The sequence below is a fragment of the Sapajus apella genome, unplaced genomic scaffold (assembly GCF_009761245.1).
Source record: "Sapajus apella isolate SASKATOON/1434 unplaced genomic scaffold, GSC_monkey_1.0 scaffold3, whole genome shotgun sequence".
In the NCBI taxonomy this organism is placed as follows: domain Eukaryota; kingdom Metazoa; phylum Chordata; class Mammalia; order Primates; family Cebidae; genus Sapajus; species Sapajus apella.
In genome coordinates, this window is record NW_022436943.1 from 27,563,247 (window position 1) to 27,578,545 (window position 15,299).

The 15,299-nt window shown below is 44.3% G+C and overlaps 1 protein-coding gene across 3 annotated transcripts in view; it reads left to right on the top strand.

The window, feature by feature from the left end:
* Positions 1-15,299, top strand: part of BAALC (BAALC binder of MAP3K1 and KLF4) — a 132,761-nt gene that overhangs the window by 33,225 nt on the left and 84,237 nt on the right. For 2 of the 3 annotated variants that reach the window (XM_032251474.1, XM_032251484.1), the window contains exon 1: positions 13,625-14,039. The exons of the other annotated variant lie outside the window; for it this stretch is intronic. In XM_032251474.1, the coding sequence (XP_032107365.1) occupies positions 13,880-14,039 (160 nt within the window). In that variant the 5' untranslated portion in view covers positions 13,625-13,879. Of the gene's footprint in view, positions 1-13,624; positions 14,040-15,299 lie in introns of those variants that run through there. 3 annotated transcript variants of the gene reach the window in all.

Consider the following 15,299-nt stretch of genomic DNA (forward strand, 5'->3'; position numbering starts at 1 on the left):
AAGCTAGTCTCTTGCCTCAGCCTCCACAGTAGCTGGGACTACAGGCGTGCGCCACCACACCCAGCTAATTTTTGTAGTTTTTAGTAGGGGCAGTTTTTCATCCTGTTGGCCAGGCTGGTCTTGAACTCTGGACCTCAAGTGATCCGCCTGCCTCGGCCTCCTAAAGTGCTGGGATTACAGGTGTGTGCCATCATGCCTGGCTGTCATTACCGATTTTCACACAAGGCATTTTTCCATTTCCCATTTTCCTCTTAGCCTAATAGCATGTTCCTTAAGCTACAGAACTGCAAAGCACTGGCATCTGTTGTTTGCAGTTTTCCTTTTTTTTTTTTTGGTCAGGTACTCTCCCTAAGATAAGAGCCATGGAGGTTGGGCCAGATAAATTAAAACCAGCCTCTACTGTCCTCAGAATTAGCTCTTCTATTTGGAATGGACTCATTGTCTTTGGACCTAGCCCATGCCTGAATCTCTCTTTCTTTAAAATGAGTTCTTTTCCCAGCCCCTTCTTGGTCTCTTTTGCAGTTTCCTATGGATTATGTAAGCACTTCTAGATTCCCGGTGAACGGTTTACCTTAAGCTATTAAGACATTCATTATTATTATGGCACCGACTTCCCATCATCTCCAATCACAGTATTTTGTGCATTGTGGTCACTGAAGCGTGACCAACATTTCATTCCTGCACAGTGATGCCTGTAGGGCTTGTGGACTGGACGTCTAGGGCCATGCTCTGCTCTGCAGTAGACAGGGAGCACCCAACCAAGTCAGTTCCTACCTTCCTGGCACTAGGGAATGCTATCTTGTGTAGCTATAATCTTAGCTTTGTTTTTGCCTTTGAATGGATGAGCCTGCTGCATTTGCAAAAGCTACAGGAACATGATTGTGGAAAGGAAAGTAGGGTCTGTGTGACCAGCTGTCTGCCTTTCCCTCCGTGGGGAATGGGTGTTAAAACATTTCTGGGCTCAGTAAGTCTGGAATGGGACCCAGAAATGTGCATTCTAGTAACTATTCAGGTGATACTTAAAGCCACAGGTAGGTTTTTTATTTCATTTGTAATTTGCTTTTTCCATTTTTTCTTTAAAATGTGTCTGCCGACTCTCACTCTTGGTGGTGTTGCCCCTCCTGGGTCTGCTGATCTCTGACTGTATTTATTAGATCTTCATCTGTGGAAGTCTTCTTGGCTTAGGTTGGGGGTGCTCTCTTTGGGGAAGATTTGCATCTGCTTCTGAGAGCCATTGGTCACTGCCAGCTTGGAACCATTTAGAGCTCCTCGTGAGTTCTGGTTTAATGAAGGTCTTAAGTTTGGCTTCCCCTCCTTGCTGCTGGCCCGAGTGAGGGTCTGGATCATGGCACGTCTACTATAACTTGCTGTTAGGGTAGTTCCGTTCCTCTCTGCTTGCTCACTGCTTCCAGCTACTTGGGAGGCTGAGGTGGGAGAATCACTTCAGCCCAGATGGTCAAGGCTGGAGTGAGCCATGATAGCAGCACTGCACTCCAGCCTGGGTGGCGGAGCAAGACCCTGTCTCAAAACACAACATAACTAAACCAAACCAAACCAAACAAAACCCACCCTTGACCCAGCCTACCCTCATTCACTTTTCTATTTCTCTTCAGAACCAGATCTCTCAAAATATATGTCTATACCTGACACTTTTACTTCCTTATTCTCCATTTGCCTTTGCTTTTATTTGGTTTCTATGGTTTTGTTTTGTTTTGTTTTAGGTGGAGTTTCATTCTTGTCACCCAGGCTGGAGTGTAATGGCTCCATCTTGCTTGCTGCAACCTCCGCCTCCCCAGATCAAGTGAGTCTCCTGTCTCAGCCTCCCGAGTAACTGGGATTATAGGTGCCTGCCACAACACCTGGCTAATTTTTGTGTTTTTAGTAGAGATAGGGTGTCACCATGTTGGCCAGGCTGGTTTTGAACTCCTGACCTTAGATGATCCGCCTGCCTTGGCCTCCCAAAGTGCTGGGATTACAGGTGTGAGCCACTGCGCCTGGCCTGGTTTCTATTTTTAGCAAGGTTATTTGCACATATTTTAAAGAGTCAAGAGTTTTATAAGACTTGTTATGAAAAACTACGGTCCTCTGCTTTCCCCATCAGAGACAGCTACTTATAACTCTTTCAGCTGCTTTTTGTTTTCAGCATTTAGCTCTGTGTTTCTGAATAAAATGCTAATGATCCCTCAATTGTGAGCAGTAGCTACTGACTGCCCCTACGGAGGGGGAGGGTTTAGCTGTCATTCTTTCCCGTTCCTCAGTGCACACATACGTTCTTCCCATCTCCTACCGTTTCTGCATGGCTACATCGTAATTTTCCTTGGTTCAATAATCCATGTTTACTTTATTTTTATTATATAGTGATACTGAGATCAAAACTATCTAGTAAACTTAGACTACATATTCTTCCTTACATAACTTTTAATTGTCCTTGGGAATAACTTTTTTGTTTGCTTCGTTTTCTACTTACTACCAGTCCAACTTCAAAACGTCTAGATTTATGCTATTAGTTTTGTCCTCTTGAATAATCTCTTCCAAAACCTCTGACTTTCTCCGATTTGGACCTCCTCCAAACTGCCCTCAAGACCTGGTGTAGCACTGTTTCATTTTGTTCTCTTTTTTTTTTCTTTTAACTTTTATTTTAGGTTCAGGAGCACATGTGCAGATTTGTTATATGGGTAAACTTATGTCATGGAAGTCTGATGTGCAGATTATTTAGTCACCTAAGCACTAAGCCTAGTACCTGATAGTTATTTTTTTCTGATCCTCTCCTTCCTCCCACCCTCCACCCTCGAGTAGACCCCAGTGTCTGTTGCTACCTTCTTTGTGTCCATGAATTCTCATCATTTAGCTCATACTTATAAATGAGAACATACGTTATTTGGTTTTCTGTTCCTGTGTTAGTTTGCTAAGGATAATGGCCTCCAGCTCTATCCATGTTACTGCAAAGGACATGACGTCATTCTTTTTTAATGGCTGCATTTAATGGTGTGTATGTACCACATTTTCTGCATCCAGTCTGCCATTAATGGGCATTTACGTTGATCCCATATCTTTGTTGTTATGAATGTAACACTGTTCTTTAGAGGTCTCTTCATCTGTCTAGAAATTCTCTTCATCTTTGCCTGGGACTTGGCTCCAAACTTTTCTTTCCTGTTTTGATGAAAGACATCTTCTAGTTACTTCTGCAGAAGTGCATGTGAGGTAAAATTTTTGAGACCTTGCAAATAAAATTGCCTTTATTCGGATATTTCACTTAATTGATGGCTAGGAATAAAAAAATCTAAGTTTAAAATAATTTATTCAGAATTTCAAAGGTTGCAGTCCACTGTATTCTAGCCTCCAGTCTTGTGATTCAGAGTTCCAAGATATCTGATTCTTTTAAAGCTTTTATTTTTTATTTTTAGAGACAGGGTCTTACTATGCTGCCCAGGCTAGATTTGAACTCCTGGGCTCAAGGATCCTCCCACCTTACCTTCCCAAGTATCTGGAATGACAGACACTTGCCACCATACCTATCTGGCATTCTGATTCTTAATCTTATGTCTGTGACCTATTTTTCTCTTTGGAAGCCTATAGGATCTTCTCTTTGTCCCCAGTGTTCTGGAATTTTATGATGACATTCTTTGGAGGACGTTTACTTTAATCCATTTGACAGTTTAATTCTAGAAAAATTTCTTGAATTATTTCATCAGTGGTTTCTTCCCTTCTGTGCTCTCTTATCTATTTCTGGAATTCCTGTTATTTGGGTGTTAGACCTCCTAGGCTGATCCTCTGATTTTCTTTTCTATATTCTATTTCTTTTGCCTTTTTATGCCTCAGTTTCGTTTCTCTAGCTCTCTACTAAGTTTTTTTTTTTTTTTTTTTTTTTTTGAGACGGAGTTTCGCTCGTTACCCAGGCTGGAGTGCAATGGCGCGATCTCGGCTCACCGCAACCTCCGCCTCCTGGGTTCAGGCAATTCTGCCTCAGCCTCCTGAGTAGCCGGGATTACAGGCACGCACCACCATGCCCAGCTAATTTTTTTTTTGTATTTTTAGTAGAGACGGGGTTTCACCATGTTGACCGGGATAGTCTTGATCTCTTGACCTCGTGATCCACCCGCCTCGGCCTCCCAAAGTGCTGGGATTACAGGCTTGAGCCACCGTGCCCGGCCATTCTACTAAGTTTTTTACTTCTGCCATCATATATTTAATTTCCAAGGTCTTTTTGTGATTGTTGATCTCTAAAGGTTCTATTTTATTTGTATTCTGTTCTTTTTTCAGGGTTGTAGCATCTCTTCTGATCTCTCTGAGGACGTTAAATATAGTTTTCTTCCTCTTATATAGTTTCTATTTTTTCCAAGCAGCTCTTTTGTATTAGAGGCTTTCTTCAGATATCTTTTAATACCTGCTGTCTGCTTATCCTTGACTGTGGAAACTAAAAAGCTGATTGAAAGCTTTGTTCACCTGAGTGGAACTTACCTACTGTGACCTTCACAGTAGGTCAAGCTGGCTTGACTATTTCCTTGGATAGCCCTGATGTATCTTTAGGTGTTTTCTATGGACTGGTTGGTTTTTCAAGGAATCTTTCTTACCTGAGGAGGGAAAGAAGCCTGAAAGTCTCAGCACAGGTAAGCATACAGTCTCTTAGTCATCCTATTTGATATCCCAGTCAAGAGACTCATTGTTTGATCTTTTACAGAGAATGAATCCAGTCTTCCGCCAGGATGGGGAAGGACAATTAAAAGTAATTATATTTGCAGACCCCTACCCTACTCTTAATAGAGTAGGGTAAATTTAAACTGCTTTCAACTAATTCTCCTTATTTTGATGCCAATTCTCACCCCCTTGCCCTACCTCCACTTTTAAAGTTTCCTGCTGCCACTAACTCTTGAGACTGAAAACTTTGTGGTGTAAATTGTGTTGGTTTTAAGTTTCCTCACTACTGACTTAGGATCCTGCTTTCTTCAGCCCACTAAATTAGTTAAAACTTCTCCAAATGGTTTCCAGCTTTCAAAATTTTGCGGCATTTTTGTCATCTCCCCTTCTTACCATCCTCATGAGTTTATGTTAGGGATAATCACTTTAGTGTTTGTGTGTGTTTGGCTTCAAAAACAAGTAAGTGTTTTTGAGAGATGCATGTGTTTCCATCTACCCATCAACCCACTCACTCTGGCTCTGACTCCACCCCTCCACTGCACGTTTACCACATTCACCAGTGATGTTCTTGTTCCCAACCCAATGGACTGTTTTTCATCCTTGACTCACATGAACACTCAGGAGCCTTAATCAAAGCTGAATCCTCTCTTCCTGACAAGTGCTCTTCTCTCGGTTTCTGTGACACTATAGCTTTTCGGATTTGTTTCCTGCTTCTTTGATTTCTCCTTGCCAGCTTTCTTCTCAAGTGCATTTTCCTCTGCCTGTCCTCTAAAGAGAGGTTTCCTCAAAGCATGGTCTCAGGCCATCTTCTCTCTCTCTCTCTCTGTCTACCACTTTCTCATAAGGAAATTGCACACTTTTGATGGCTAAGGCCTTGCATTATGAGCAAGCTTGCTCTCTCAAAACCTTCTTCCCAGAAAGATTCTCAATCTGTCAAGCAAATAGAAGCCACCCAAGCCTTTGTCCAGATATGCTTAGAAATATTTGAATAATTTAGCTTTACCCTTTTCCCTACCAGCACCACCTGCTTTTCTTTAGTTTTCTAATCACCACTGTTTCCCTCCTCCCACGCCCCTCCTCCCCCACCCCATCCCCCTAGAATATCCACGTGCATTCTTGAGGTACATTGTTCTTTCTAATGTAGGGCTTATTCAGTAGGGTGCTTTTTAATATATATATATATTTTTAAAAATCCTAAAGTTTTGTTCTTTTTTGAGATGCTTTGATAAGAGTGACACTACCTGCTTTCTGGCCTCCGTGACAGCAGCAGTTCTCCCAGATTCATTAAGTTGCTTGCTGGTAGCTGAGAACTTGAAATGCACATCAGTTAATTCAACCTTATGAAAGAATGTATCAGGAGACAAAATCAACAATGCAGATAATTCAAACATCTAGCAGCCCACACATCATTTTTACTAGCTTATTTATCTCCAGAGCTGCCAGGTTAACACCCTGTGCAATAAACAAATTCAAATCGTCATTCTTATGTTCACGGCCTGTTCCTGGGCTTGGTCATATGACTGTTTATGAGGGAGTTCTCCACTGTGGAGAGAGTATCTTTTTACCCTATTTTTGGTAACTGTTCTATTTTTCTTGATTCTGAATAGGATTACTCACAGCATAGATGCATCTCAGAACTGGAAAATTTTTCTCAAGGCCTGTAATAATTTCTGATTTTCCTCCCATGAACTGTAATTTTAATTGCCCCAAATTCAGGCAGAGGCAGATCAGCCCACCCTAATGGGCAGTGTACCAGGAGCTTCCTGCATAGGGACGACTTCCACCTTCAAAATGCCCTATGGGCTGCCTCAGCTTCTTTTCCACCAGCCCCCGGGCTCCCAGCTCTCTCAGGAGGCAGTGTTTTGCTGGGTGATTACAGTGAAAGACCTGATTGTCCTGCTCCTGTTACCCCTTCTCCCTATTTACTATAATCAGGAAGTCATGTTTTTCATTTAGGATAAAGCAATTACTCTTCTGTTGACTGAAGTCCAGCGAGAAGAAAACTGAACCTCATTTTCACATTAATGTAATGGGGGCAGGATGGAGAGGCAGCCCGACTTCCTGGTATCTCAGCCTCTCTCTTCTGTATCTGTATCTCCTCTGACGGAAGCATCAGTCATAACAGCAACAACCAAGATGGCACTGAGAGAGTAAAGGATTGCAGTCCCTTTCCCTCATCTTGGGGAAATGTTGAGTAAAAGTCACCATCTGCTCCCCTGAGCCTTGTTATGGTGTGACCTCACTTTACACATAAGTGCAATGAATGACCTGTCCCATCCTAAGAAGCAGTAGAACAGATATGAAAAGGACGTTTTTTCCTGCTCTGCCTGGATAGACAAGCAACTCTTTGCAAAGGGAAAGGAGTAAGATGTATCACATCTCTTTAATGATTGAAGATCCAGGTTAACTGTGGTAGAATTCAGGAGAGAGAAAACAAAATGTCCTGAATGCTCTTTCTTTTCTCTCAGACAAAGAATCTCAGTCATCTGGCCTGCTTTGTGCTATATGAAAATCTCTGAGAACCTTCAAGAGGCCAAGGAACAGTTTTCCTCCATGCTGTATGCCATGGTCAGCAGTTAAAGAGAACATTCTGTTCCACTCCTCCAGCTCTGCCTTAGAAACCCAAGCCCTGTACTCCTGGGCTCCTGGCATTGTACAGCAGCACCAGCAATTTTTTGCCAAAAGCATCAGCCAAAATCTTTTCTATTTCAGTTCCTCTCTTTTCATTGGATTATATTTTTACAGGTGCCTGCTTATTCTCACACTGCTCTTCAGATTCATATACTGCTGTGGTCTGAATGTCTGTGTTCTCTCAAAATTCAAGTTTGAAACTTAATCCTCAATGAGTATCAAGAGCTGGGGCCTTCTGGAAAGTGAAGGTGGAGCCCTCGTGAATGGGATTAGAGCTCTTATAAAAGAGATTGAAGGGAGCTACCTAGCCCTTCCATCTCTTCTGCCTTGTGAGGACACAGTGTTCATCCTTTTTGTCTTCCCACCATTTGAGGATGGAGAAAGAAGGTGCCATCTTGGAAGTAGAGAGCAGCCCTTACCAGACAGCATGTCTGCTGGCACCTTGCTCTTGGACTTCCCAGTCTCCAGGACTGTGAGAAATGAATTTCTGGCGGGACACGGTGGCTCACGCCTATAATCCCAGCACTTTGGGAGGCGGAGGCGGGTGGATCACAAGGTCAGAAGTTCAAGACCAGACTGGCCAACGTGGTGAAACCCTGTCTCTACTAAAAAATACAAAAATTAGCTGAGCATGGTGGCTTGTGCCTATACTCCCAGCTACTTGGGAGGCTGAGGTAGGAGAATTGCTTGAACTGGGACCTGGGAGGTGGAAGGTGGAGGTTGCAGTGAGCCGAGATCATACCACTGCACTCCAGCCTGGGCTACAGAGCAAGACTCCATCTAAAAAAAATAAAAGAGAGAAATGAATTTCTGTTGTTTATGAGTTACCCAGTCTAAGGTACGCTGTTATGGTAGCAGGAATGGACTAAGGCACACATTGTCAAAATCTTCATGAGTTAAAGGTGAAGGTACAATCAGAACTGATGCATGGAATTGCAACCACAGGTCTTGGTAAACAATGCACTATTCAAATTTATAGAAAATGCTCTCTCTCCAAGTCAGAAGTTACGATCTGCTTTTCCTTTTTTTCTGAAGGGAAGTAAAATTCCATGTTTCTAGACTAAGAGATCTACACCCCAATCTTTCTCTTTCTGACATTTATAGTAACCTTTTGCGAATTACTCAAGCCTTCTTTGTTCCAGTGAAAGGAAAGCGCACAGGACAGTATTACTAAGTGGCCTGAGCCATGTTAGAGGTAGATAACAATGATTCCAAAGGTCTTTAAGAAGATATAATGCTATGAGGATGTTTTTATTAAAACCTTCCCTGGGTTTTTGAATTCTCTTTGGAATTAGTCCCGTGGGAATATGCCTTTTGGGATCTATTCTCACTTCTTATTCAGTCTCCTTTTCTTCTATTAAAATCTACAATTTGAAGTTATTCTGTTATTCAAAAATTAGGTTAATCACCTCATCACCACTGGGTTTTCCTCTCCAGGCCATTTCCAGTAGAATGTTGCTCATATTACCATGTGAGAGAACAAATCAGTATTCATTACATCTTATCAATGAGCTAGTACAACACCATAAGGAAGTGTAGTAAAACCAGACACTGGGAAACACCAGACATTGTTTTGTCCTGTGTTTTAATTTGGGGTATGAGAAGGTGCCACAGGACATTAATTCAGGGACAGAGATAGACTCTTAAGTTTGGCAGTCAGTGAAATAACTTGCTGAATCTCTCTAGAATTAACCTAAGGGAGCCAGCCTCTCTTCTCATGAGAACTATTTATCTTAAGGATTAGTGGAGAATTAATTCTATAGTGTTTAATTCCACATGTTTCAATTTCTATATAAATTTTTTGTAACATATTCAATTACTTTCTTTTGTTGTTTTTTGCAACATTCCCTTTTTCACATTTTCTAACCTCTTAAACCAAATAAAAAACTCACTCATCTTTTTGCTGTTGTAATATTTGCTTTCCTTTCTTGTTTACACTCTGTGATGATGTTTACCTGATCTGTCCACATCACCTGGATTCCAGGTGTACTATTTATTCCCTGGGGAAAGCAGTCATTTTTCAAGGCAAGAGATGCAAGAATGAGTTCATGCCAAGTGATATTTTCTGATTTCTTTTTCCAGATGTGGGGAACAAAGTCAGATCTTGTGCTTTTGGGTGCTAACTTTAAGCCCTCTTCCTTTACAGCTAAATGACAATTTGTGGATCAGTGAGGATGTGCCAACTAGCCAAGATCAAGGACCTGGAGGGATGTTCTGTGGAAACTGCTTTAAAATCCTTCAGAGGGAGGGCATGGACCTCCAGTTCTGCATGCTTGCTGAATCTAGGGCAGTGGGGAAACTTGCTGAGATTTGGCATTCAAGACCAAAGATATTTACCTAGGGTCTGTCACCCTGTTGGCCAGAATTATTGCTACTATTTCCTCATTTATGCTACTTTTTCACTTGGAAAAAGATGGAAACTTGTAAGGCAGTGAATCTATCTTTATTCCTATTCAGATGGTTGATTCTAAAGACAGGTTTAGGCTCCTGCTGAGCCTTCTGTTCTGTGCTGATTGTCCACCTTACTGAAGGCCTCCTTTCTACAGCTCACAGTAGTTGGGTAGAGCCCAGTGATGCCAAGCCACAGGAATGAGTCCTTGGAGGGAGAAGCACTACAGGCCTCTGCTTCAGTTTCTATAGAAATGAGTCAGAGGTGTCACCAGTCACAGGCGTTCTTAAAGCCAAAGACAATTTTATTTTGAGAATCCTATCACATAGTAAATGCCACTCTGCAGTAGTTTCTACAGGTATAATTTACTTCATTGCTCTGGATGGCTTTGGCTCAGGCTTTCCAATTCCCTGTTGCAACCTTTCCCCTTAGAAGAAGTTATTTTTGTTTCTTTCAGACTTGATGAAGATAATCAATTCATGACAGTCAAGCTACAGATTCTGAACAGAGGGTTTAAGATAATTTATTACATTTTTCATATTTACATTGAATTTCTAACCTTTATTCCTAAAGGTTTAGGAGAAAATTCAATCCCAACTAAAGAGCTGTAACTAAAAAGAGCACAGAGCCAGCAGCCAGAGGCCCCCAGCTCCAGCTGAAACTTCAGCTCTGCCAGAGATAACATTTCCTGTGTGACCTCGGGCAATTCTACAACTTTCTGAGCTATGATTTCCTAGTTGGTAAAAATGAAAGGAATGGATTGGCTGCTCTTTAAGTTTTTCTGGCTTCTGAATGTCTCAGAATCTATGTTGTTATGTAATGGCAAGAAAGAGAATCCATGAAAAAATGGAACTGCTCTGTCAATGGTGATTACTTAGAAATGGTGGTTAAAAAATTTATTTGCAGGAAGGTTGTTTGTTAGTAGTAGTAACATCATAAGCATGCTAAGGGAAGGAAAAAGAAAAAGAAAAGAAAAAAGAAAATCTATCTATTTACCAAATTTCTGCAGTGTGCTAAGCAAATTCACAAACATTATCTCATGTGAAAACACATAATAATTTCAGGGATTTCCCACTTAAGGGAGAGAAATGACACCGTTGCTCCTTGCCCCAAAAGTGCTGTGATGGCAACATTCATTGAGTGTTTCTGTGTGCCAGACACTCTTCGAGGCCCTTTACACATACTGACATAATTCATTATCCCCATTTACAGATGCTGCAACTGAGGCATAAAGAGGTTAAGTAACGTGCCCAAGACCATCCACTTAAGTGACAGAGTCAAACTTTAAACTCAGAAAGTCAGGCTCTTGAACTTGCACTTTTAACTGTGTATACTCACCTTGCCTCTTGCCATTCATTCATTAAGCAAATATTTGAACTCTATGAAGATATGAAATTAATCCCTTTTGAAGATTCTAAGTATGTCACCATGTCTTTATCATTAAACTATACACAATAACTATATATCCTAAACTATACACAACAGATGATCAGAAATGTGTGTGAAATGAGTGACCACACTCAACCTTGGCCAGGTAGTACTTGATAAACCATCTCTTACATTCAGGAAATGTTCATAATTCCATTCAAATAAGTAGACAGGGCCCGGCAAGAGGGGTCCCTGCTCTTGGCCCCTGCTCTAGGGCCCCACTCTGATTCTCTAGCCCTGGTCCTCTCTATGACCAAGGAATCCAGGGACCACAGAATGCACCTGCTTGGAGCCTGAGTCTCAACCCCTTTTAACTCCGCTGTTGGGTACTTGAGACCTTGCAATTCTCTTCTCCAAGCCCCCCAAACCTGTTCGGGTTTGCACTGGAAGCAAACCCCATGAGGGCAGACTGTACCCCCCAGGCACATGCTCCTCAGCCAGAGGGATGGTCAAGGCAGTTATTTGTGGGAGGGGAATATGGACAGACCTCAGACCTGTGGGCCCACAAGGACCTGTGTGGAGCAGCACTGGACTGAGGATAGAAAGAGGAGTGGGTGGGTCACTTCCACCTGTTCTAGCATGTTTAGTGCAGAACTCCAAAGATTGAGAGAACTGTACATTAGAATCTGGCCTTTCAGGTTGTTATGAAGATAACTTGTCAAGATAAGAGGACATCACATGTTTCAATTAAACTTGCTCACTTGGTTTATAGCTTTTACAATGCAAACATATGGGCATGTGGGTTTCCATTTGGCCCCCGCATACCCCTCCACTTCATCTCATGCTTGCTCTGTTTCCTGTGCTTGCCAAGCTCCAGCTCTTTCAGTTTCTTTCATTTTCTAGATCTCCCCCAGGACTGTGTAACTCAGACACTCTTTCTGGCCTGTCTGCTCTTTGGGTGGTGACATCACAAAGTAGCTGGTTATGAAAGGAGCACTGTGCTGTAGAACTGAGGGAAGCACAGGCTCTGCTAGAGACGTTAAGTATTCTCTCTCCCTGGAAGCTGGTTCTTCTGAAATCAAAATATTCAAGGGGGAAAGAAAAGGGGCACAGGCCATCTTAATTCCAAAGGACTAGGGAAGCCACCACGTCCTGGCTAACTGCACTCCCTCTATCTTACACGTAAAACAAGGTTGAAGAGGCCTCCCAGGGTTGTCGCAAAAAGAGAAGCAAAGCCTACAGAGGAGGCCAGCCTGAGCCCTGGGGTGGGAGCAGGTGCCGGGTTCAGCATGAGAAGGAGGAGACCCTGGGCTCAGTTTCATGAATCTTTTCTCCCTTCTGCATTATGGATTCTGGATAGTACCTGCCAGAGGGATTTTGACAGCTCCACCCTCAACTGAATCATCTTTATCCCAAATTGCAATGATTTAAGTGAGTCAAATTACTGCAAAAGATAATTTATTATTCATTCACTGAACATTTACTGAGGACCTATTATGTGCCAGGCAATGTTCTGAACTTGCCCTACCTACTGGATGCTACATACTAAATGTTATAGACAATGTATTCTAGTACATTCTATAAATTATATAGGATATACTGAGTACTATATCTATATTCCTGTGTTTTACATGCTGTATTAAACAGCATGCCCTATAGTCTAAATACAATGGATAATATACACAATATGTTATATACGTATTGTGTCTACTAGAATAGTGTTTTGTCACAATAGGAATTTAGTAAATATACATTGAATGAATGAATATGACACTTAACACCATATTCTAGCAGAGCCTGGTCATTGAAGAGTTATTCTTCCAAACTCTTCCCTTTCCTACCCTCCTCTTGAAAGCTAAGAAGATTTTCATCTTTCACCACCTGTTGTGAATTCTGGGGACAGGTAAATTCATTGGCCTACCCAAGTCTGAGCTCTAGGTCTGAACCCCCATGAACCTGAGGGTGCTCCGGGGAGAGAAAGGCTGACAACTGGACCCAGGGAATGTCAAGGCCACCCTAGGCTTGGAGGGACCGCTATGCCTCCAAGCCCCTCCCAGCGAGGGGGTTCCGAAGGAAGTCTAGGATGCTGCGAGGTTCCAGGTGATCTATTGCTTTCTCGAGTTTAAAGTTCAGAGGATCATGAAGTCCCACAGCTGGAAAGGGTGTTAATGACACTGCCTAGCCCAACTCTCTTAAAAAGAGGCCTACTCCTGACTCCTCAAATCAGATAAGACAGGCATAGGCTCTGACTGCTCCTTAAGTCTTAGCAATACTCTCTTTCCAGTTTTGCAGGGTGGCCCCCAGTTCCACTGCTTTTGTAACAGGTGGCCAGAAAGCTTGGGGTCTCGTGATAAGCGTTTCAGTTCTTTCCAGGATGGTTGGAAAAAAGGAAGGAAGGATGAATGAATGAGTGGGTGAGCGGATGGATGGATAGACGGATGGACGGATGGATGGATGGATGGATGGGCCAGAGACTGGGAACGGTAATCTCGGTCCGACGGGTCCGGGCCTCTTGGGAACCCCAGCCCTCCTCCCACCTCTTCTGCGCCCGGGCCGACTCGGAGACCTGAGGGAGGGTGCGAGCGAGCGGGGGCCCTGGGGCGGCGAGGGTGCGGGGAGGTGAGGACCGGGCGGTGGGGAGCGGAGGGGAGGGAGGGCCCTGGAGGCGGAGAGGAGGGACTGGCGGAGAGAGGGCCTGGTCGAGGGGCGGCGGGTGCCGCGGGAGCTCGGCGCGGCTGCAGCGCGGGCGGGCGCGGGGACACGATGTAGCCGCCGCCGCCTCCTCGCGGGCCGGGGCTGAGCCGCCGCCAGAGTCGCCAGCGGAGCGGCCGCCTGGCGCGCCCGCGGCACGGTAGGATGGGCTGCGGCGGGAGCCGGGCGGATGCCATCGAGCCCCGTTACTACGAGAGCTGGACCCGGGAGACCGAATCCACCTGGCTCACCTACACCGACTCGGACGCGCCGCCCAGCGCCGCCGCCCCAGACAGCGTTCCCGACGCGGGTGGCCTGCACGCAGGTAAGTGGCCCGGCCCCTGTAGAACCCCGCCCGCCTGCCCGCTTCCCCGGGCGTCTTGGCCGGGGCACGGAGAGAGGAGCCGGTTCCGCGAGGAACTGACGGCGCGGTGCGTGTGGCTGGGGGGAGGCAGAGGCAGGACTTGCCCGCTGACCCGCGGAGAGACGCAAGCCCAGGGCGCGGGGTCGACGGGAGCCTCTTACGGAAGGCTGCGCCGATCCCCCAGCTTCGGGGAGCCCAATGCTGCTTGGCCTGGCCAAGGCTTGCTCGCTGGTCGGCGAATGGGCTGGTGGGAAGACAGCCCACCTCCCCCTCACACCTGTCCCTCAGCCACCCACCCCCGGATCCGCCTGGGCCGCCCCCGCCCAGCTTTGGCCCATCTGCCCCCACACCCCGCCATCCCTGCCACCTGCGTACCCAGCCGGGTGACTTCTGATCCATTGGCCACCTGGTGCCTCTCTCCCTGGATTTATAGACAAGGCGCCTGCCTGGGATTGCCTGGGTGGAGTCTTCTTGTCGCTCCCCCTTTTCCCCTTCTAGGAAATGAGCCCACTCTCGGGCGAGCTTCAAAGACCAGAATCCTCGTTCAGGTCAAAATAAATGCTTGCCCGCCCCATCGCTGGTTCTGCACTTTAACTTACTTTTTGAGCAGTTGTTTCATAGCAAAGGACTTCTCTCACTACCCCATGGTGTCCCAGTGCTTTATAGGAGGCAGGGCATACACGTGGGCTTTGACTATAAATTAAATACTGTTGCCTAGGTCATTCCCCATCTAGTAGAAATCTGATAGAAGGGGATGCAAAGAACTGCTGGTCAGGTCACAAGTCAGCATATTTTTTTAAAGCAGAGCAAATAATTATAGTGCAGAGATGCAAACTGTTGCCACAGACTGACTTTTAATCATAAACATATTGATGACATTAAAAGGAAAAAAACACCTCACTACTTTCACAGGGACGTTGTCCAAAGCTAGGTCAATATTTGGATAAAAATGTTTTAAGTGTTTTTGACACACTGATGTTATTGGCATTTTTGAATAATGAAATCTAAAATGGAAAATAGGGTTAATTTGAGCATAATGTATCTTATATGGAGCAGGATGGAAATTGGAAGTACTTTTAAAAGGTTAAGAATCTTAAATCCATGCCTACTAAATAAGAGCTGTCACTTTAATCGAGAATAGGTTTCTCCATTTTTAAGCACCAAAGCTGGCTCCTTTTCCATATTAGCTTTATGACTTGCTTTTATTTTAAAATTGAGGAC